The 23842-nt window shown below is 45.4% G+C and overlaps 2 protein-coding genes across 2 annotated transcripts in view; one reads left to right on the top strand and one right to left on the bottom strand.

Moving 5' to 3' along the window:
- Ccdc157 (coiled-coil domain containing 157) overlaps positions 1 to 3593 on the bottom strand; it is a 17470-nt gene extending 13877 nt beyond the window's left edge. Inside the window, exon 1 of the mRNA XM_031340332.1 lies at positions 3398 to 3593. The gene's annotated coding sequence lies outside the window, so the exon portion shown is untranslated. The remainder of the gene's footprint in view (positions 1 to 3397) is intronic.
- On the top strand, positions 3583 to 23842 carry Sf3a1 (splicing factor 3a subunit 1). Its single transcript, XM_031340331.1, has 16 exons — positions 3583 to 3785; positions 4475 to 4596; positions 10276 to 10483; positions 11421 to 11678; positions 14599 to 14673; positions 16273 to 16423; positions 17231 to 17418; positions 18191 to 18308; positions 18575 to 18760; positions 19461 to 19582; positions 19672 to 19917; positions 20460 to 20667; positions 21120 to 21274; positions 22433 to 22534; positions 22646 to 22717; positions 23343 to 23842. The coding sequence occupies exons 1-16, from the start codon at positions 3723 to 3725 to the stop codon at positions 23442 to 23444; spliced, it is 2376 nt and encodes a 791-aa protein (XP_031196191.1). The 5' UTR covers positions 3583 to 3722; the 3' UTR covers positions 23445 to 23842.

Below are 23842 nucleotides of genomic sequence, written 5' to 3'. Positions count from 1 at the left end.
AGGAGTAAAAAGGAAGCTGGAGAGATGGTCCTCTTGTAAGGATCCATTTATCTGTGACTCTGGTTCCAGGCAATGTGATGCTGTTTTATCTCTGCAGGCACTGTACACATGTGGTAGCCAGACATGCCTGCTGGCAAAACACCTACACATACTAGTATAAATAAGTCTTTCTCAAAAGAATTTTGTTGGAAAAAAACACTAAAAAGGGACTTTAATTTTATTTAGCATAAACTACTAAAAATATTATTCCAACATGAACTCAATATGAAATTAATATTTTCATACATTATGTTTTAATTTTTTGAGACAGGTTCTCACTATGAAGTTCTAGCTGGCTTGAAACTCACTATATAGACCAGGCTGAACTTGAACTCATAAAGATCTGCCTGCCTTTGCTTCCCAAGTACTGGAATTAAAGATGTGTATCACTATGCCTAACTATTCATTTTTTAATTATTTTATTTTATTCTATTTATATTTATTTATTCATTTGTATGTGTGTGTTGTCTGTGAGTGCCCATGGAGTCTTACGTGTTGGATCCCTCTGAACTGATGTTACAGGCAGCTCAGCCACTTGAAAAGAGTGCTTGGCTTGAACTTAGGTTTGGCTGTCTGAAATAGCAATACATGCTCTTAACTGCTGAGTTCTCACTCCAGCCTAGCTTTTTTAAAAAGACAGTTTGGTAGTGGGCATGATGGCCCATGCCTTCAATTCTAGCATTTGGGAGATGGAGACTGATGCAGGTAGATCTTTGCCTAGTTCGAGGCCAGCCTGGTTTACAATGTGAGTTTCAAACAGAGAAATCCTGTCTCAAAAAAACAAAACCAAAACAGCAGTTTTCTTGGCTGGCCTGGACCTTGAGGAGGATGGCTTTCAGACTTTCAAGTTCCAGTCCTTATGCCCGTACTTCCCAGGTGCTGTAAGTAATTATAGGTGTGCATCATCATATCCTACAGATGTTGGGGACTGAACTCAGAGCTTTGTGCATGCTAGATAAACACTGAACTTATTGAGCTAGACCTCCCAGCCCTTTAACCTTATCTTTAATATTTATTTATTTATTTATTTATTTACTCGAGACAGGATTTCTCTTTGTAGTCCTGGCTCTCCTGGAACTCACTCTGTAGACCAGGCTGGCCTCAAACTCAGAAATCCACCTGCCTCTGCCTCCCAGGTGCTGGGATTAAAGATGCTTACCCAGGCTGGTGAGATGGCCCAGCAGTTAAGAGCATTGACTGCTTTTCCAAAGGTCCTGAGTTCAAATCCCAGCAACTCACATGGTGGCTCACAACCACCAGTAATGAGATCTGATGTCCTCTTCTGGTGCATCAGAAGTCAGCTACAGTGTACTTACATAATAAATGAATATGCGTATAATAATGAATAAAGTGTATAATAATAATTGAATCTTTGGGCCAGAGCAAGCAGGGACTGAGCTAGCAGAGTTGATTGGAGCCAGCAGAGGTCCTAAAAACTCAATCCCCAATAACCACAGAAAGGCTCACAGTGTACTCACATATATAAAATAAATAAATAAATCTTTAATGATGTTTACCACCACACCTGTCCCTATTTCAAACACTTGGGACTGCTAGTGGTTAAAGTACAGCGAAAGGCTTAAATGCTTTTGTGTTCATCAACAATAAAATTGAATATCTACTAGGGTCAGGCAGGGCCTGGTGACACAGGCCTGCAATCCTCGCACGTAGGAGGATAAGGCAGGAGGAATGCAAGTTCAAGGACACCCTGGGCTATATAGTGAAAGTGGGGAGGAAGGGAGAGAGATCCTTCAGGAACACTAAGTATACCTGAGTTTCCCTACAAGGAATAACACTCACATCCAAACACACTTAACTCATATCTCCCGAGCGTTGGCTTGGCAACTGCCTCTGGGGAGGTAGTGCAGCCCAGGAGATTATGTCCCCAAGGAATGAAGTGGGGACCATGGGGAGAGCAACAACCATAGGAAACATCCTGGAAAGACCATGAAGAAAACAAAGCAAGCAAGAAATCCCAGTCTGGGGAGAAGCATATTCAAGAGGCAAAGTACTTTAAAATCCTGTGCGCCCGCTAAAAAAATAGTGATCTGTTTACTGTGGCCACCTTGGATACCAATACCCATGAGATTCTGGGTCAAAACATCAAGGACATTCAAAATTAAGCAGAAACTATCACTTGCTTAACGTATGAAGCCCTAGGTCAGTCGTAAGCGCCAGAATCATGAGCACACACAGTATATCCAAGGTTACTTCCTATCAGTTCCTTTAAAAACAGAGGGTATGCAGATGCATAGTGTGGAAAGCACTGGCCGTGTGTATCAAGTGGAAGAGCTTATGACATGAACTTTCCCTGTAATTTCTAGCGCATCTGTGACCCCACTGGCGCAGGCTCTAACAGAACCAACATTCTCATGAAAGGAGCAGCAGCTAATAATGCTATTTGATGTTTTCTGACTCCCAAAGAAGGGTAGGAGCCTTTCCTTCTCTCTAGTCAACCCTCAAGTCCCCCTCTCTCAAACAACTAACACAACGTCTGAAGCCCATGCCAGTATGTCCACTGAGATTCAGTCACTACTAAGAAAACATTTTTGAAACTCTAAAACCACCTACGTGGTAATTTCCAGTCTCTGACTGTCTTAGTTAGGGTTTTACTGCTGTGAACTGACACCATGACCAAGGCAAGTCTTAGAAGGATGATATTTAATTGGGGCTGGCTTATAGGTTTTGAGAAGTCCATTATCATCAAGGGAGGAGCATAGCAGAGTCTAGGTAGACCTGGGGCTGCTAATTTCTTAGCTCTTGCTAACCAGCATCAATTGTCCCAATAGTCCTTTCTATTCTGGACTCTAAAGCCAGAGCCACGCAGCCAAAGTGCTTCTGCTCTCTGTGGCTGGAACCAGATCCCCCTTACTATTTTACCAGCTTTCTGTTTTCCAAGTCCCTCACTGCCTAAGCTTGGCTATCCTGAAACTTGCTGAGTAGATAGATCTTTTGAACTCAAAGATCTGCATGGCTTTGTCTCTTGGGATTAAAGGCATGTACCACTACGCCTGGATTTAGGCTTTTCTAGAACTTGCTCATCTAGAACTTGCTCTGTCTCAGGCTGGCCTTGAACTCAGATCTGCTTGGCTTTGCCTCCTGGAATTAAAGATGTTAGCACCATGTCCGGGTCTCTGTAAGGAGGGATGCGGAGGAGGTGGTGCTGAACCAAAATGAGGCTAAAAAGTGTAGTTAAGTGGGACTCTATGGTAACGGGTCTAATGGGAAGAGTTCTTCAAAATGCCAGGCCAAACAGGAAAGAAGAGGCGGGGGTGGGGGTGGGGGAGCAGGAAAGAGGGCACTAAGGAACCGGCCAGAGTCAGGAAGGGAGTTCAGCAGATGATGTAGAATGGCTTACCTGTCTCCGCGTCGCAACCTCCGCTCTGTGTCTCGCCGGTTCACTGAACTTCCTCCAGAGCGCCGGTGGCTCCGGGGATCCCTCGAAACTCTAAACTGGGCGCCCAGGCCGCTGCCATGGCAACGGCGTAGGGTGCCACGGTGCACGCGGGGCGGGGCTGGAAGTGCGACACGGAGAGGGGGCGTGGCCGGAAGTGCCTCCGCGGCTTCTCTCCGGGTCGCCGCCATCTTGCCATTGAGTGGGAGACTTCGTGTGGTGAGCATAACCTTGTCGTCGCACCGGTTGTCGCCACCGAGGCGGACTGGTAGCCCTGAGCGTCGCAGTCATGCAGGCCGGACCCGTGCAGGCGGTACCCCCACCGCCGCCAGTAGCCACTGAGTCCAAACAGGTACGGTGCCCTGTGCTCCTCTGCCTGCAGGTCCTGCTGTAGGCCTCGTTCCTCCCCTCCCGCGCGAGCGCTGTGGCACTCCTGCTGGAGGCTCAGGCCACCCTGAAGGACTTGGTGGGACTGCAAGTCCCAGGAGTCAGCGCGCTTGCGTTGCCTTCTGGTCTCAAAAAAGCTTCCCTGGAATCGGACTTTTCAAAACTAGCGTGTGGTCTTGCACCCTCGGCTTCCTCTGGGGGCTTATTTAAACCGCGAAGCCTCCATTCTAAAGAGGAGAGCCAAGAAAACCATTATTTCCCATAGATTAGGAATGATTGTATAAATACAATTGATTAAGAAAACTTGCGCTAGGCAGTGGTGGCGCATGCCTTTTATCCCAGCACTTGAGAGGCAGAGGCAGGTGGATTTCTGAGTTCGAGGCCAGCCTGGTCTACAGCATGAGTTCCAGGACAGCCAGGGCTGTACAGAGAAACCCTGTATCGGGGAAAAAGAAAGAAAGAAAGAAAGAAACTTACCTTGTTTTTTTTTTAACCTCTTCCTCGGATGCTAGCCCAAGAGAGTCTGCAGTCTGCAGGACAGACATTCCTGTCAGTAGTATCATGGAGAAATGCGGAAGGCTGGTGCAGTGTTTATAATAGCCTAATCCAAGCCAGGGACTTGATGACCTTACTTCCTTTTTTCTGTTTTCACAGCCAATTGAAGAAGAAGTATCATCAAAGGAGGATTCCACCCCTTCCAAGCCAGTGGTAGGGATTATTTACCCTCCTCCAGAGGTCAGGAATATCGTCGACAAGACTGCCAGTTTTGTGGCCAGGTAACAGCTGCATCTGCATAGAGGGTCAGGGAAATTGTAGTATAAATGGCTTTTGACTCAGCACAAGGACATCCTGGGTGTTTTAGAGTCTCTGGCTTAAGCGCGTTAGTTCTTCCAAGACTACAGGAGGGCAGTGAGGCAGGCAGTAGATAGGACTGGTGTTATTGACATACCACGACAGTAATCACAGTGAAAGCCATATCTAGCTGTATAGTCACCCAGGAGTTTCTGCTTCCAAAACAAGTCTGAGGGAATTCCTAGTGTGTGCACTGTGTGTTTGAGCTTCTGGCCTGAAGAAAGAAAGAAGAGTTGATTATTCTCATTTTGTTTTTTGTTTGTTTGGTTTTTTTTTTTTTTTTGAGACAGGGTTTCTCTGCATAGCCCTGGCTGTCCTGGAACTCACTCTGTAGACCAGGCTGGCCTCGAACTCAGAAATCTGCCTGCTTCTGCCTCCCAAGTGCTGGGATTAAAGGCATACGCCACCACTGCCCGGCTGATTATTCTCATTTTGAAAGGACTACTTTCACAGAGCCTCAAATGATCATTCACAGATGAGTCAAGAGCAAGCTGTTGAACATGTTAACTGTCTTCCCAGGCAAGGTGAAAGTTGGTCAGGGTTTCCCTAGGCCTCCTCTTCCCACATACTTCAGCATCCTTGGATGGAATCTTCTAAGGGCCACTTGACTCTCAACAGTCAACACATCCCCTGGCTTAGAGCGTTTATATTCTCTTGGCAGCCAGCATCATTATCCAGTCTGCAGGTGTTTGATTTGTCCTTAGAATCCTTAAAAAAGAAAAATCCTATTACCACTCTTCACAATCAGTCTGGATTTCTGGCTTTTCTTGAACCAGACTGTTTCTTTCATGGCAGTGTTACTTGGCCCTGAACTTTGTATGGAACATGAGTTGTCTAGGACCCACACTTTGTCACTCTCTTTAGGGACTATCCCTACCACCTTGAATCATTTAATAATGTTTTGTTCCCAACTTCCTAATAAAGCATCAAGAGAGATACTGATTGCTATATTGTACAGTGTCCACTCCATGAGGTTTCATATCACTTTACAGGTGTTAATTAACTTGGATTATCACTTAAAAGATGCTGTTAAGATAGGGCATTGAGTGTTGTGTGTGATTGGCTAATATTTCACAGTAACCCCAGAGCTTTGTCCTTCTCCCCTTTCCTCCTGTGAGGCTAATAACTGAGGAAAGGCTGTTGCATGAGGACTAAATGCAGTCTCACTGTGAGGACAGCTCCTGCCAGCTGTTGTCACCATTAGTGCTTTTTGATTTCCCTCATTCATGCTGCATGCTTTCTGTGGAGAGGACACAGGGTGTCTAGGCTATGTGTTTTCTTTTGAGACTGTTCCCAGTGTTTCCACTTGGTCAGTGGAGCTGTAAGAGGAGTTTGAACATTGTTTTTCCTTCTTAGATTGTTTCTTTAGAAGAAACTCTATGTGAAACAGTAATGGCTAAGAGAGCATTGAAAGGTTCCAGGGTTGGTGAGACAGCTCGGTTCAGTCAGGTGCCTGTCACAAGAGTATAAGAACTTGAGTTTGTATCCCATGGTGTATATTCCACGGATACCCATGTTAAAGCAAGATTGAGCAGTGGCTATGTCTTGTAACCTCAGTACTGGGGAATAGACTGACAGATTCACAGAGCAAATTGCTGTGCTTCATATTCAGTGAGAGAGCTTTGTCCTTTGCCTCAAAAACTAGGGTGGGGCCAGTGTATTCGTGTACTCTGAAGGCAGAAGCAGGTTGATCTCTGTGCATTTCCGACCATCCTGATCTACACAGCATTTTAGGCGAGCTGGGGATACATAGACCCTATCTGAAATAAATATGTAGATAAAACTAAATAAGGCCTAGAATGATTGAGGAAGACAATAGACATCAGCCTCTGGCTTCCACAGGTATGGGTGCACAAGTATGCACTTAGAAACATCCCAAACAGTTTTCCCAAGTAGTTTTCTGTGTCATCCTGCTGCCACAGCTATGCCCCCCTCCCCTGAAAATAAAAGCACAACTGACCAGGTTCTTAAAAATAAATACTCATTACTGGGCATGGTGATACATATCTGTAATCTTGGTGCCAGAAAGGAATATTGGCAGGTAGAGACTAGTCTGCCAGCACAGTGAACCCTATTTTAATGAAGGGAAGTAGGGCTGGAGAAGTGGATCAGAAGTTAAGACCACTTTCTTCTACATAGGACCTGAATTTGGCTCCCAGAACTCAATTACCAAATCTGAATACCTACATGCATGTACTTTAATATGCACACATGCCTACACAGAGTCAATTTTCTTTCTTTCTTCCTTTTCTTTTCTTTTCTTTTCTTTCCTTTTTTTTTTTTTTTTTTTTTTTTTTTTTTGATTTTTGATTTTTGATTTTTCCAGACAGGGTTTCTCTGTATAGCCCTGGCTGTCCTGGAACTCACTCTGTAGACCAGGCTGGCCTTGAACTCAGAAATCCACCTGCCTCTGCCTCCCAAGTGCTGGGATTAAAGGTGTGCACCACTACTGCCTGGCCTTTCTTTTCTTTCCTTTCCTTTTCTTTTCTGTCTTTCTTTTTTTTTTCTTTAAGAAAGGGAAAACGAAGTGGATTGGTGCCAGTCATGGCACATACCTTCAAGTCCCATAATGTCTGAAGCAGAGGCAGGTGGATGTCTGTGAGTTCAAGGTCAGCCTGGTCTTGTGAGTATTATATAAAGGCTAAAAAACAAAAAATAAGTGGGTTGATTGTGTAGCTGTACTGGCTGGTTTTGTGTCCACTTGACACAAGCTGGAGTTATCACAGAGAAAGGAGCTTCAGGTGAGGAAATACCTTCATGAGATCCAACTGTAAGCCATTTTCTCAATTAGTGATCAAGCCCCTTGTAGGTGGTACCATCTCTGGGCCGGTAGTTTTGGGATCTATATGAAAGCAAGCTGATCAAGCCAGGGGAAGCAAGCCGTAAGAAACATCCCTCCATGGCAGGTTCATCTCCTGCTTCCTGACATGCTTAAGTTCCTCCAGTCCTGACTTCCTTTGGCGATGAACAGCAGTATGGAAGTATAAACTGAATAAATGCTTTCCTTCCCAACTTGCTTCTTGGTCATGATGTTTGTACAGGAATAGAAACCCTGACTAAGACACTAGCTTAGTGATAGATTGAGTGTATGTCTCCATATGTAGGATATGAGTTCTATTTCTAGTAGTGTAAAAATCCCACCATGTTTCCAGATGGGTTTTTATCCATGGTGATCATTTTTGTAGGGATTCTAAAATCTGAACTTGAGATGACTCAGTGGGTAATGTTTGCAACACAAGCATTAGGACTTGAGCTTGGGTCTCCAGCAACTACAAAAAAAAGTGCGTGCCTGCCTGCGTGCGTGCGTGCGTGCATGCGTGCGTGCGTGCGTGTGTGTCTGTCTGTTCCCAGCCCTGGTGAGTAGAAGTAGTCCACTCCTTGGAGCTTGCTGATTGGCCAGCGTGTCATAATGGTGAGCTCCAGGTTCAGTGCAAGACCTCGTATCAAAGAATAAGAATGAAAATGATAGAGGAGGCTACTCACTGTTGGCCTCCATATGAGCATAAACACATACATCCCCCACCCCTCAAAAAAAATTGTAAATAAATTCGGAACTTGCTTTTATATGCTTTACAGTGAAGGGACAGGTCAAAATCTTGGTCTGAGAGAGCTGGTGTTCAGAACTCTGTTCTGTTAGGCCACATACTCAGGAGGCAGGCAGTGGGTATCTGCAGCCAAGTCTGATTAAGAGGAGCTTTTTCTCTGTAGATGGGTCTTCCCATTTCTGCATTTTCCTGTCAAAAAGCTCAGTTGGAAATTACCTTCAAAAGGCCCTGCCAGCTGGGCTGAGTTACAGTCAGGCTCTTCTGCTGAAATCTGTTTCTTGTGTTGGAGGATCTAATTCTGAAATTAACAGTAAGCCAACTTAGAGCACTAGAATTTCTTGGAATAAGTACATCTGCCTTCTCATCTCTTTTTAAGTGTTCCCTGATGTGTAGAGACCATGGCTTAGGAGGCAGTACTGCAAGAGACAACCAGTCTCCTTTTCTAGAAGCCAGTAGCCTCCATTGGTATTTTCCAAGCATGATGACCTGATCTGGTAGGACCCAAATCTGTATCCATTCTGCTTGTGTGTGGTTTGCATTACATAGGGAGGTAGGAAAATGCTACTTTCCAAAGCATGAGGTTCTAGTTGGACTAATACACAGTCAAATTGAGACCTCCTGGTATTAGTCACACTACAGGGTGTGACCAGAATTTGCTAGAGGCTAAGCCTTCCACAGTCTGTGCCATGGATCTGTTGTGATGGCTAACCTTAACTATAAAGCTGCCTGCATTTTGTCTTATGCTCTGTTTAATTGACAGAACCATGGGTGTGAAAGTCTGGAGAAAGAGTGGCCTGTCTGGCACTAGTCCCTGAAGCCTTGGCTTGGTGTATTTGGGGCACCTCTGAATGCAGGCTTCTGGCCAGAGAATTAGGGCAAGCCCCATGGGCATCTCCTGATAGGCCAGTCATCTTCAGTGTTGGTGGCACTGCCCCTTCTAAGCTACACAGTAGTAACTGCCCCCTGTGTTTTCAGGCCATTGTATTCCAAAAGTCTTGAGCATCTCCATAAATACTACTTAAGTAAATATTTTCAATATTTGAAGATACAGAGGAAGAGTGGTATTAGCCACATTTGGCATTCCGGAAAATCAAAGTAACGAACACTTTGGAATTTTGCTGTATGTGAAACTGAGTAGTGAACAAGAAACTTGTTATGTGTCAGTGTGATACTTGGAGCTAGGTTTGGTGGCACACTTAACTGTACCTAGAAGTAAAGGCAAGCAGATCAGGAGTTCAGGGCCAATCCTTAGCCTGGATTTGTGAGACTATCTCAACAAACAAAAGAAAAAACTATGGCCTCTTGCGTTATATCTACTGGGACTCTAAAAATCAGGATTCTCCAAACATATTTTCATTATCCTGGAGGATGGCTTTTCTTTAGTATGTGTGTATATTCATATGTGTGTATGACATGAACACACACATACACATGGATCAGAGTACAACTTGGTGAGAGTCAATTTACCCTTTTACCATGTGAAGATCAAACTCAAGAGTGTCCATCTTGTCAGCAAAGACCTTTACCCACTCAGCCACCACACAATGGCCTTACCCAGTATATGTATAGAAAATACAAATCTTGCAGAGAAGTTTTTCCTTTGTGAGCCTCCAAGTAATAAGTGAAGTTACTTTAGGCAGTATTTGGGTAAGGAATTAATACTTACTGGCTGTTTGAGGTTTTTTTCCTTTTTGTTTGGTACCAAACCCAGGGCCTTGTGGACCTCAGGTACACACTCTACAATTATGCTACATTCTTAGCCAAAGAATAAGTGTTTTATTACAAGAACTAAGCAATTGCTTAGCTGATTGTGGGTATTATAGAAGTGGCAGAGGAGCTAAGGAATGGCTGTGGTGGAAGCAGCCAGGCCCACATTGTCAGATGGCACTGACTGATTCCTAGATGCTCAAGAGCAGCTCCTATCATGAGGGATGGACTGATTCGGTGACTGGGTGGTGGCACAGATGTTGAAATAGAAGGAAATTTGGGTTTGAGTAGTCCAGAGGTTGTAGAATTCATCCTTTGATGTGTTGTTTATCGTATTTTAATTTTTTACAGAAATGGACCTGAATTTGAAGCTAGGATTCGACAGAATGAGATCAACAACCCCAAGTTCAATTTCTTAAATCCCAATGACCCTTACCATGCCTACTACCGCCACAAGGTCAGCGAGTTCAAGGAGGGGAAGGCTCAGGAACCCTCAGCTGCTATCCCCAAGGTTATGCAGCAGCAGCAGCAAGCCACACAACAGCAGCTGCCCCAGAAGGTTTGGAGTCCAGCCCCCTTTTGTGGGTTAGGGAGGAAGTAAGAACAGGCCAAGTGGGCGGGCATAATTATCTCTGCTGTCCACGATCACAACCATCATGGGCAGAAGTAGTTACCCTTAGCTTCCAGAAACACTTCTTGAACACTAGTTGGTGAAGCTCTGTTCTCTGGACTCAGATCATGAAGAGCCCAACAGAACAACTGTCTAACCAAGGCTTATGATTTATTGACCCAAGGAGTGAGGATTAATTGTAGTGTATGAGCAACCTTTTGGCCCAGCTAGCTGAAGGAGGTGATGTAGCCTTGTGCTATTCCTTCTCTTCTGTTGGAGCTGCTCCAATACCCAGTTGGTGCTGTGGCCCAGGAATGCTGACGATCAAGAGTGTCAGTGAAGGCAGGACCAGTGCATTTTGTCTGTTGGGTAGAACTGGCCTGGTCTCATCATTTTGCACCTTTCTCAGATTTTTGTGGAAAAGGCAGTCTTTTATTTGGTCATGAGAAATAAAAGTTGAAGTCATGTCTGAAGCCTTGCATTACAATTGCTGCTTGTAGGGCCTAAGGCTGATGTGGTTTTCTCACGTGTGAAAAGTACTCACAGTGCCTATTCTGCTCTCTTGGAAGTCATCGATGTATTTTTTTGCAGTAGGAATCACTACACACACATGGACCTTATATTTCCAGCCTCTTAAGTCATATTTTACATCTGATTTTCTATATATATATATTTGCCACCTCTTTAAGCCTTTGATGTCTGGACTGGAGCAGAGAGGAAGGCTGTCCCACTTGAAGCAGATTAGGGAGTTGAGGCACAGTTGGGTGAGACACTGATGCCAGTGTTATAGCAAATCTCAGTGGCCTTCACAATTAATAAAGCATTAGAGTCTGTGGTTATTCTGCTTCAGAGTTAGTTTACTCTATTTACTCCTGTTCTGTCTTAGGTCCAAGCCCAGGTGATCCAAGAGACCATAGTACCGAAGGAGCCCCCTCCTGAGTTTGAGTTCATCGCTGATCCCCCCTCCATCTCAGCCTTCGACCTGGACGTAGTGAAGCTGACAGCTCAGTTTGTAGCCAGGAATGGACGCCAGTTTCTGACCCAGCTGATGCAGAAAGAACAGCGCAACTACCAGTTTGACTTTCTCCGACCCCAGCACAGCCTCTTCAACTACTTCACAAAGCTGGTGGAGCAGTACACCAAGGTGCTGGCTTTGGGTACAGGGTGGTACTCTCTGTCAACAAGGATATTTGCTTTGTGTGACATCTGGGGAAATGTGAATTCCAGCTTAATGTAAAGTCTTTTATTTTTTTAAATATTTATTTTATGTATATGAGTACACTATAGCTGTCCTTAGACACACCAGAAGAGGGCATCAGATTCCATTATAGATGGGTGTGAGCCACCATGTGGTTGGTGGGAATTGAACTCAGGACCTCTGGAAGAGCAGTCAGTGCTCTTAACCCCTGAGCCATCTCTCCAGCCCAGTAAAGTCTTGATTTAAAAAGTTTTTATATATTTGTGTGTGAGAGAGAGAATGTGTAGGTGCTTTTGTGCCTTACCATGGAGCATGCTTGGCATTCGGAAACAGCTTTCAGTTTTATCTTTCCATTGAGGATCAAACGTAGGACATCAGGCTTGCATAGCAAGTGCTTTTACCCTATGAACCATCTCATTGACTCTGCATCTTTTTGTTTGTTTTGTTTTGTTTGAGACAGGATTTTCTTTGTGTAACAGCTCTGGCTTTCCTGGACTATTTTTGTAGTCTAGGCTGGCCTCGGGGTCAGAGAACCACCTGACTGTACCTCCTGAGTAGAGTCAGGGATTAAAAGTGTGCCTTAAATCTTGATTTCTTTTCTCTGCCTCTGTTTGTCTGTCTGTCTGTCTGTCTGTCTGTCTGTCTGTCTCTGTCTCTCTCTCTCTCTCTCCCTCTCCCTCTCCCTCTCCCCCCTACCCCCCCCTCTCTTTCTCTTCTCTCTCTTTTCTTTCAAGACAGTGTCTCACTGTGTAACCCCAGCTTTGAATGACCTGGCCTCAAATTCAGAGATACTTTTGTCTATGGGATCAAAGGCATGGGTCCCCACATCCAACTTGTATTGTTACCTCTTTAAATACTTCTTGATATTGAAGAGACGTGTTTATAAGCTGCTGTTATTAGGTGGTATCTGCTGTGTGACAAGACTAGGTAGCACTATCTGCTTTTAGGTGTCTGTGCATTGCCACTTGTCTGCTACATGGCCCAGCTTTTCTTCACTCTTAACCCTAGGTTTCACTGCTGCAGCCATGGATCCACATGGCAAGCTTTAGTCCCAGCACTCTTTGTTGTTGGTTGGTTGGAGACTGGTCTCCTCATATAGTGTGATTTCATTTGGAACTCACTATGTAGATCAGGCTGGCCTTGAACTCACAGAGATCTGTCTGCCTGCCTCTACCTCCTGAATGCTTGAATCCCAGCATTCATGAGGAGGGAGGATCTCTGAGTTCAAGGCTAGTTTGTGCTGCATAGTAAGTTCTGGGACAGCCTTGCCTACAGACTGAAACTGTCTTTAAAAAAAGAATCTTATCCTAGCCAGGCAGTGGTGGCGAACGCCTTTAATCCCAGCACTTGGGAGGCAGGGACAGGCAGATTTCTGAGTTAGAGGCCAGCCTGGTCTACAGAGTGAGTTCCAGGACAGCCAGGGCTATACAGAGAAAATAAAGAATCTGATACAGTAATCTAATATTTAAAATTAATCAGAGAACTGGATATAGTAGCTAACAGTTGTAATCCAAGTTCTATGAAGATTGAGGCATGAGGATTACTAGGAGCTTGAGGCCAGTCTGAGCTCTTTGACAGACTGCTGTTTTAACAGTAAAATGTTTGAAATGTTACAAAGGCTACTCACCTGGTGTAGGTTTACCAGTGGCACATTTTTCTTGTTTTTCTTTTGAGTGGAATGGTCTTACAATCTGTTGTTAATATTTAGAAGCGGTGTTAGAGATCTACATTGAAAGGACTTGTAAGGACTCACTCTGAAGAATAAACTTAGAAGTATTTTAAAATGTGTTTTTAGAAAATGACCAGATCTAGAATCTAGTAGAAGAGTAGTAGAACAATGGCTGAAACCTAAAGCCACAGGATTCTGTAAGTATACAGTCTCAGGGGTTTGTGGGTTTTTCCAATTTGGTTTTATCTATTTTTATTTTATGTGTATGAGTGGTTCTGTACTTGTGTGTGGGGCCATGGAAGTGAAAAGAGACTATCAGATCCCCTGGGACTGTAGTTAACAGATGTTTGTGAACCACCATGTGGATGCTAAGAGTCAAACACAGTCCTCTGAAGAACAGGCACTGTTCTAGCTGCTGCTGTCTCTTTAGCCTGTAGTATCAGTTCTAAGTATGGCCTAGGTTCATTGAACTGCTTCCATAGTACAAGTTCTCAGATCTCTATTTGTTAGTTTTTTGTTTCTTCCTCTAACTTCGGATATTGGCATTGACTCATAACTTGAAGGCACTAGAGAAAGCTGTTCTACCAGATAAAATTGTGCTGCTTTATGAGTGGAAGTAGATAGTGCTGGGAGGATTGGAATGGCTGTTAGAATAAAGGCAGTCAGTGTTCCGTTCCTTGGGAAATGCATGTTAGACATTATTTGTGGTTCTAGTAGTGAGAAGACAGGAATCTGTCATGATGGAGATTCTCAGTGGGTAGGAGAATACAGGTGAAGGAGTCTGTGTGTCAGATGGAGATAGATACTCTAGGTAGAGGGTATGGAAGTACTGGGAAGAAAGGGAAGAGGTAGCTGCAGTCCTGAACAGGACAGCAGAGGGGGACTTTCATTTTCAAAATGATAAGCGTACAGCAATGTTACCTAGGCAGCTATAACAGCCTGTTCTAGGAAACCTGCCTGTGGCTTGAGTGCTTTCCTGGGAGTCCTGGAAATGGCTTTCTCTAAAGGTGCTTTCTTAAGTGGTAGCATCAACATTTGGAGATGGAAAAGCACATTCTGGTTGTTAAAGTAACTTGCCCAAAACCCCACAGGTGGAGCTGGGATCCATCTCTTGTGTCCTTTAATGGGTCTGGCAAGGCTGCCTCTTTGTCTTAGACTGTGTGTGATACATTGACAGTTGCTCTAATCCTCTTTCAGATCTTGATTCCACCCAAAGGCTTATTTTCAAAACTCAAGAAAGAGGCTGAAAATCCCCGAGAAGTTTTGGACCAGGTAAACACAGGATTTTCTATTACCAGGAACCAATGCAGTGGGTTCTCTTTGTGTGGGTTTGGTTTTTGTTTGGAAACCTTCTTTGAAGCAGCTCAAGTTGACTTTTCCTAATCTGAAAATTCTAACACTCCAGAATCTGAAGCTTTGTGAGCACCTACATGACACCAGAAATTCAAAATTCCACATCTGACCTCATGTGATGGGTCACTTCCAAAATGCAGGTACACCAATGTCATAGAAAATTAACCTTCAGGCCATGTGCATGAGATCAAGTACAATCTGTACATATTGTATGTAATGGCGTTCAGGTTTAGACATGGATTCTATCCCGGGGTATCTAATTTATCACGTCTATGCAGATATTCCCAAATTAGAAACACCTCTAAAACAAACACCAAAGCATCTCAGGTGAGGGGTGGTCAGCCTGCACCTAGGCCTGGGTGCTGAGAACAAAAGCCTTGTGGTGTCCACTTTGCTCTCTCCAGAAGCTTTAGCTAGTTTTTCCTTACTTTAGGCCGAGAACTATCTCCTCAAGCAGATCCCTGGTGGTAGGGGTGATTGATTCCTTTTGATGTTACCAGGTTTTAAACTTTTAAAATGTTTGTTAGGTGCCATGTCTCACCTCTAATCCAACCACAAGTTCACAAGTTCAAGGCCACTCAGGGCTACAGAATGAGTTCCTGTCTCAAAAGACAAAGACCTTCCCACTCCCAAAAAAGTGTTTTCAGTTTCATAGGTGTAAATACTGATTTTTAGATGTCTTTGCCCCTCCCCCTTTGTTTTCTTTCATTTTCCCCACATCTTCCACTCCACCTCCTACTTTCATGTCATTTTTGGGGTAGGGAGACCTACTGAGTTTAGTGGAGTTATTTACATGAACATGAGATGAGACATTATTTACTGGAACGTGGCCCACTTATCAGGGGCTACACCGCTGAAGAAAATGACACCCTTAACCTAAGCTACCCCTAATGGCCAGCAGTCCCTCAAGGAGGGATGCCCCTCCTCCATTTTTGATGACCTGCTGGTGGGTCTGGTGTTGTGCAGGTAACCACAGCTGCAGGGAGTTTGAGTGCAGTGGCTGTGTTGTATCCAGAAGCTGACTTTTGGCACAGCTCCCATCTTCTGGTTCTTACTCACTTTGTATTCTCGCTTCTACAAATGTTCACTGCACTTAGGAAGGGGAAATATGAGTGTCCCATTGCACTGATATACCACTCTCATTTATCTCCAGCATGAGTCTGCATTGACTGCTGCAAGGTGTAATAAGTTTCTCTGCTGAGAACTAATCATGATAAGAACTTTGAACACTGTAACAACAGGATCACCTTGAAAAAAAATAAAAGTGCAGGGGTTGGAGGGATGTGATTGGTTTCCTATGCTTTGCCTATGTTGTGCAGCTACTTGCAGCACTAACTTGTAACCAGGTTTACAGTACCAGTTACTAGGTTTTCATGCATATTTATTACAGGAAAGTTTGCTGCTGTGAGCATAGAATCTTTCTAACTCTGGTGGAAGTTCCCCTTGTGAACATAGGTACATCTCCGTCTGAAAGTTACTATGAAGCCTCATTGTAGGTGCTATTTCCTATCTCCATAGGTTTGTTACCGAGTAGAATGGGCCAAATTTCAGGAACGTGAGAGGAAGAAGGAAGAAGAGGAGAAAGAAAAGGAGCGAGTAGCCTATGCTCAGATTGATTGGCATGATTTTGTGGTGGTGGAGACAGTGGATTTTCAACCCAATGAGCAAGGTTGGTCTGGCAAGAGAGTGCCTCCAGGTGGGAGCCGGGAACCCTAATGGTCCCAGGGAGCAACAGAATCAGGCCTGGGACTTTATTAGTATTTGTTTCCCTCTATTTCAGAGGGCTTCATTTGCCAAGTTAAATGCAATTCAACAGCTAATTACTACGTTAGACTGATATTCTCTGTAGATAATGAAATCAGACAGTTTTGTAGCCTCTGGGAAGCTCAGACAGAATAAGGATGGCTTTTTCTTTTTTCTTCTCTTTGTTTTGAGACAGCTCATGTTAGTGTTTTCTAGAGGAACAGAACTCATAGAATAAATCTGTGTATATAAATCAGAGGGGCTTACAGGCCGTGATCTAGCGACAGAAGTTCCAGGCAGCCGGTGTCTCAGCTGGGCTTCATTGGAAACTTAACTAGGGAAAGAATGCTTCAGCAGCAGGATACACAAACTTTCCAGGAGTGTGGGCAAGTGGGTGAAAAGCAAAAGCGTCCTTCCATGTCCTTTCACATAGGCCGCCACTAGCAGGTATGGCCCAGATCAGGATGGGACTTTGCACCCAAAATCTGTCACAGGTCCAGCTGCTTGGGGTTTAGATAATTCCAGATGCAGTCAATTTGACAACCAAGAATAGCCATCACACACACAGGATCTCTATGTAGCCCTGGCTGTCTTAGAACCGCTGTGTAAACCAGGCTAGCTACAAACTCACAGAAAGTCCACTTGTCTTCGTCCTCCAAGTGTTGGATTCAAAGCTGTTTGATTGTAACACACCCAACTCTGAATGCTTTTCACCATGGCATATCCCTTTTAGGAAACTTTCCACCTCCAACAACACCAGAGGAACTGGGAGCTCGGATCCTTATTCAGGAGCGCTACGAGAAGTTTGGGGAGAGTGAGGAAGTAGAGATGGAGGTTGAGTCAGATGAGGAAGATCAAGAAAAGACTGAGGAGACTCCTTCCCAGCTGGACCAGGATACTCAAGTGCAGGACATGGATGAGGTAAATTCCTAGGTGATGACTGTAGCTTGATCTTTTTCCTGGAGCCAAGGTTCAAAAGGTGGTGATCTTGGGAGAAGCCTTACAGCTCTTTAAGCCCAGGCAGCACATCACTTCTTAACAGCTCCAGAAACAAAGATTGATTCATGGGAAGCATCTGAAAGCTGTGCCAGCTTTGTATAGTTTATGTCCTTCCCTTTGGCTCAGTGTCCCTGGTCCCAAGCCACCATCCACCAGCCCTGCTAGGGAATCTTATTGCCCTGTGCTTTGATGCCTTTCTAGTCCTTACGTCTAAAGGATCACTAGTTCCCAAGCTTGTCTAAATGTAGCCTACACATCCTTTCAGACACTCCTAACCCTTCCAGCTTGGCCCTCCAATAGGCACAGAATCCTGAGCCAAGCTGCTCTCCCTGCTCTGAATTTGTACAGCTTGAGAAGAAAGGGCCCCAGTGTCTGTGGGAATTGACTTTTTCTCCTTCTCCCAGCATTGCTCTGGGAGCAGCTACCATTTTAGCGCCGACTTGGCTCCTGTATTTCTCCCCTGGATGTGAAGTGCGCTTGGCCTCTTGGGACTGCCTGGTGCCAGCTGCTAGAAATGCCTGGGAGGAGTGTTAGCACCATGGTCTGATGTTCCCATTCATGTTGTGAGGAAGCAGCTTGGCCTGCTGCCGTCTGACCTTAGCTGCCTCGAGAGACTAAGGCTCCTTGCCACCCTGAGGGCTGCCATGGGAAGTGGCCTTTCATCTCCTGTGTTGTGACATTGTTTGCTCTTTAGGGTTCAGACGATGAAGAAGAAGGACAGAAAGTGCCTCCACCCCCAGAGACACCCATGCCTCCACCTCTGCCCCCAACACCAGACCAAGTCATTGTGCGAAAGGACTATGATCCCAAAGGTACAGTCCTGCCTTCCAGACCTTGTGCTATTAAAGAAAGTCCTGGGTGGTCTTGTGTGGTTTTCAGATGGGCTGTTTCTAGGAGAGCTTGAGGTGACCCATATGTTACAGGCCTCATGGTGGGAAAGAGAATGTAGTCATCTCCAGTTTTAGGTTCCTGGTGTAAGAGTGGCAACAAGTGGATGTTTTTCGTGAACAATGTCTGAATACACCACTTTCTTAACCTAGCTACCAGTATTCTCACTTTAGACATCTGTTTCCTCTAGCTTCCAAGCCCCTTCCTCCAGCTCCTGCTCCTGATGAGTATCTTGTATCCCCCATCACTGGGGAGAAGATTCCTGCCAGCAAAATGCAAGAACACATGCGCATTGGGCTTCTTGACCCCCGCTGGCTAGAGCAGCGGGACCGCTCCATCCGAGAGAAACAGAGCGATGATGAAGTTTATGCACCAGGTGAGATGGAGGTTCCCAGCCCGTAGCTTGCTTTATGCGGACACAAAGTGGTTGAGGTCAACGAGAGTTTAGGAGGTAGGTGTAGCTATGATATTGCAAAAAATAAAATAAAATAAAATGTGTATTTCCCAAGGCACTGTAGAGGAATCCTCCAAAGTCTGGCACTGGAAGGAATGTCACTTGTCTGCTGTTATCCAATAACAAGATCTGACGATATTTGTTCTTTTGAACTCATGGTTAAAGTCTCTCTCCTTGAGTGGCACTCATTAATTAGTCTTACTGCCAAGTATAAAGCAGCAGGGATAGGGCTGGATGATGTGGTATACACCTTTAAACCCAGCACTCTGGTGCCAGAGGCAGGTAGATGTCTATAAGTTCCAGGCCAGCCTGGTCTGCTTAAGGGAATTCCAGGATAGCCAGGACTACATAGAGAGACCTTGCCTTTGTGGGGTGGGAGGTGGGTGTGCTGCCTAAGGCTAGGGACTCAGTCTTTGGTCCTGTTGATAGGAGTTGGACAAGCACCTTGCCTTTAGGCTTACTGCTGCTCTGGCAGCCCTCCCAGACCTGTAGGATGAGTGACAGTTGGGGCCCCCAGCCTGTGCTGTGGATCCAGCCTCTACTCTATGTTCCCAGAAAGCTGCTGACTTATTGGAAGGCTGCCATGCTTAGTTTCCCTTCCTTTCTATTTCACTGTGCACAGGTCTGGATATTGAGAGCAGTTTAAAGCAGTTGGCTGAGCGGCGTACTGACATCTTTGGAGTTGAAGAGACAGCCATTGGAAAGAAGATTGGTGAAGAGGAGATCCAGAAGCCAGAGGAAAAGGTGCATTTCCTGTGAATCCTAGTGCCTTCCTGCCCTCTGTCTCTCACATGTGAATTCATGACAAGCTATGTCTTTGCTTTCCCATCCAGGTGACTTGGGATGGCCATTCAGGCAGCATGGCCCGAACCCAGCAGGCTGCCCAGGCCAACATCACCCTCCAGGAGCAGATTGAGGCCATCCATAAGGCCAAGGGCCTGGTGCCAGAAGACGACACTAAGGAGAAGATTGGCCCTAGCAAGCCCAATGAAATCCCTCAGCAGCCACCACCTCCATCTTCAGCCACCAATATCCCCAGCTCAGCACCCCCCATCACATCAGTGCCCCGGCCACCTGCGGTGAGTCAGAGGCCACCCTGTGACCAAGTGTTTTAAACCTTGGTCTTTACGGTGGGATGATGCTCTTGTGTGGAAAGGGCAACTGGTTTACAGTAGGGTCCGGATGCTATGGTGGCCGGAGTTGAAAGAGGAAGAATCAAGTTGAAAGTGGAAACTTGTAGCCTGATCTTCCACTGCAGAGGAGATTTGGATTAGGGAGTGAACTGAGTGGCAAATTGGGGAAGCAGATTTGAGGCAGAGGACTGTGGGCTTAATGGGTCTTTGAGAACTGATGGTCTATTCAGTAAATGAGGTCAGGGTCAGCCTCTATAATGGTAGTCTGCCATGAATTACGGGTTGAATCTGAACCACTAAGACCCAAGTAGAAAGAATTAACCTGGAACTCTCAGCATTGAGTTTCTATCATTGGCCTGAGGAGAAACTTCAGTCTCAGTGATAAGCAGAGTCCAAATTGCCCAACCCCCATCCTGAGTAGCCAGTTGGTGTGTCCCTGAAGCTGAGCCTTGGCTTCCTGTGACTTACGTGTCTCCTCCTACCCTCAGATGCCACCTCCAGTCCGCACCACTGTTGTATCTGCAGTGCCTGTTATGCCTCGGCCACCCATGGCATCTGTGGTCCGGCTGCCCCCAGGCTCAGTGATTGCCCCTATGCCACCCATCATCCACGCACCCAGGATCAACGTGGTACCTATGCCTCCTGCAGCACCTCCCATCATGGCGCCCCGCCCACCTCCCATGATTGTGCCAACAGGTCAGTCTGTAGTGTTGCTTTCTTATCTCATGGGTCAGTCCAAAAAGCTGTGGTTGGCCTTAATGATGGCTATTCCCAATGAGTCTCCATCCCAGAAGAAATCTCAACTGGGAACTAGGAGCCATATTTCTTGTGAGACACAAGAAACTGAGATGGCATAGCTAGTGTGTCTACATTTGGTGGTCAGGTCTTTGACAAGTCCAGAAGCCTGACACAACTATTTTATGGCTGACCTTGCCCTGCTTCTCGTTTCCTGCTGCCTAATTCGGGCAGCCTCCCAAGGCTCCCTGCCAGGGAATGTGCTGAGTGACAGACTCATCAAGGCATGGCACTTCACACCTCTAAGGAGCAAAGCCTCAAGATTGCCCAGCAAAATCTTCCCAGTCCTGCCTATTGGGCCTCTTCACCTCTTCTGTACTCATGGGGCAACTGTATGTACCGTGTCTTTGTAGCCTTTGTGCCTGCCCCGCCTGTGGCTCCAGTCCCAGCCCCAGCTCCAATGCCTCCTGTACATCCCCCACCTCCTATGGAAGATGAGCCTCCATCCAAGAAACTAAAGACCGAAGACAGCCTCATGCCTGAGGAAGAGTTCCTGCGCAGGAACAAGGTCTGTGACCCAGAGTGCTACCTGTGCCCTGTAGTACCTGGCAGCGGCATGGGTTACCCAAGCCCCAGTTATGTTCCAGTCCCATGCGGTTAGTTTCTGGGATGTCAGTCAGCCATAAGAAGCTTCTGGGTATGTTTGTAATGTGAGGTCAATAGCTGGGAGATGAGAAGGTGCTAGTGGTAGTTCTGGAAGTGTGGACTCTTGTGGGGATGCACCTGCTGAGACATTATCACGGGAGTGAAGTGACAAGATCACTAACCCAGCTATAGGAAGTCTCAGCACAGTTATTAAATTCAGCTCTCCCCCAGCTCTGGGAAGGTGCTCGTTAGGGTAGGATTCTGCTGGCCTTCTGGAACAAGGATTCTACATTGGCACTGGTAGTCTCTGACAAAGCTGTTAGGCTTCGGTGAAAAGGCAGTGACAGTCCCAGCTCCCAAGAGATTTGACAAAATTTTATTTTTCCAAAACTATTGTCTATTTCTTGAACACCTATCAAAGGTTCAGACAATTCTCTTTCGTGTTCTCACTAGTCTGTTTTAACACAAGCAAGTAGCATTGAGTTCAGGAGTCTTGTCCTCTAAGTTTGAACCCAGTACTTCACAGATCCTATCTTTACCCTACTGGTCCTTGAGATTGTAAAATTCACTAGAAAGCATGATGGGTCTATTTAAGGAATGGGAATGAAGCAGGACAGTGGTGGCACACACCTTTATTTAATCCCAGCACTTGGGAGGCAGAGGTAAGCAGATTTCTGAGTTCAAGGCCAGCCTGGTCTACAGAGTGAGTTCCAGGACAGCCAGGGCTACACAGAGAAACCCTGTCTTGAAAAACCAAAAAAAAAAAAAAAAAAAAAAAAAAAAAAAAAAAAAAAAAAAAAAAAGAGGAATGGCAGTGAAACAGTATGATAATACACACTTACAATCTCAGAACTCTAGAGGTAGGAGGTTTGAGGTCAAGCCTAGGCTAGCCCTGACTACCTACCTTTAAGCCTGTGTAGAAAAATAAGAAAGAAGAAATGAAGTCTTGTGTCATATCTACCAGCATCAGCAGTAAATGGGTGAGAGGGGCAGGAGTCACTGTTGATGAGCCACTGATAGCAGAGCATAGTTCCTGATTGGCTTAGGGCTTACCAGGCATAATGAGCACTGCATTTTGCAGGGTCCAGTATCCATCAAAGTGCAGGTACCCAACATGCAGGATAAGACGGAATGGAAGCTGAATGGTCAGGGGCTGGTCTTCACTCTCCCACTCACTGACCAGGTATGTTTTGCCACCCCCATTTGGTACAGGTACTTTGGAGTCAGTGGGTTGGGTAAGCTTTTTCCAGGTGTCCTTAACAAGAGAATGAATGGACTTTCTTTGATCCCACAGGTCTCTGTCATCAAAGTGAAGATTCATGAAGCCACAGGCATGCCTGCAGGGAAACAGAAACTACAGTATGAAGTAAGCCAGGGTAACCCCGTCCTGCCCCTTAGGTTCCATCTCCTCTACCATCCCTGAAACAATTGTACAAAGTATGATGGAGAGAGACCTGGATGTGGCCATCCTAGAAGTGATCCAGCTGGAATGTTGGGGCCGATGAACCTGGTAGTGCTGTATTCTAACAGCATAGTCTAATTCAGGGTCTAAAAACCTTTGTCTCGGTATGTGGAACCGGATGGGGACTGGCCCAGTGATGTGATCTTAGGCAGCCTGGTTGTTTATGTAGATGCAAAGGGATCTTCAGGTTTTCTGGGATAATAGGGAGTTGACTAAAGGTAATCACTAAAGGTCTTTGACCTGAGAAGTTGCCTGTGCCTTGTAGTTAGTTGGTCATGACTAGCATTTGGAAAGTTGGAAAGTAAAGCAAATGTTGACAAAGTCCCTTACTTTGCATCTGTTGGAAAGAAGGAAAGAAGGAAAAAGATGTTCTAGAAGAAACCAGAGTTCCATACTTCACTGACCTCCTGACCTTCCCTTAAGCTTCCATATTGGTGAAGTCTAGAATATTCACAGCAAGCTCAGTTGTGTGAGGCTGCATGTGGTCAGAGACAGGTGGCGTACATTAAGACATTTGTCTGTCTTCCAGGGCATCTTCATCAAGGATTCCAACTCCCTGGCTTACTACAACATGGCCAGTGGTGCTGTCATCCACTTGGCCCTCAAGGAGAGAGGCGGCAGGAAGAAGTAGCAAGAGATACTCTGCAGTTGAACTGCCATTGTACCTCTTTCCACCACCATTTCCAGGAGTTTCCCTGGGACCTCAGGCACAGCCTGGGCATTTGTTTTCCTCTAAGCCAGTCTATGGAATGAATATCTTGTTTCGTTCTGGATTGGAGGTCCTTCAAGGAAGTCCACTGGGAATTGAAAACCCAGGGTTGTCCCACAGGACAATTTCATAATATCGAGTGATGCTTGACTAATAGAATATGGTTAATACCATTCATCATTTTGTATCATGCTCTGGCCTCTAATAAACATCTTGAAGCTAGGCATGGCACATGCATTCCTGTAATCCTGGGACTGGGAGGTGCAGGCAAAAGAATTAAATGTTCAAAGTTAACCTCGGCTATATAGCTTGAGACCAGA

Source organism: Mastomys coucha, unplaced genomic scaffold, assembly GCF_008632895.1.
Source record: "Mastomys coucha isolate ucsf_1 unplaced genomic scaffold, UCSF_Mcou_1 pScaffold22, whole genome shotgun sequence".
Taxonomy (NCBI): domain Eukaryota; kingdom Metazoa; phylum Chordata; class Mammalia; order Rodentia; family Muridae; genus Mastomys; species Mastomys coucha.
Note: the sequence above shows the minus strand (reverse complement) of the source record. Positions and strands in the feature narration are given on the sequence as shown.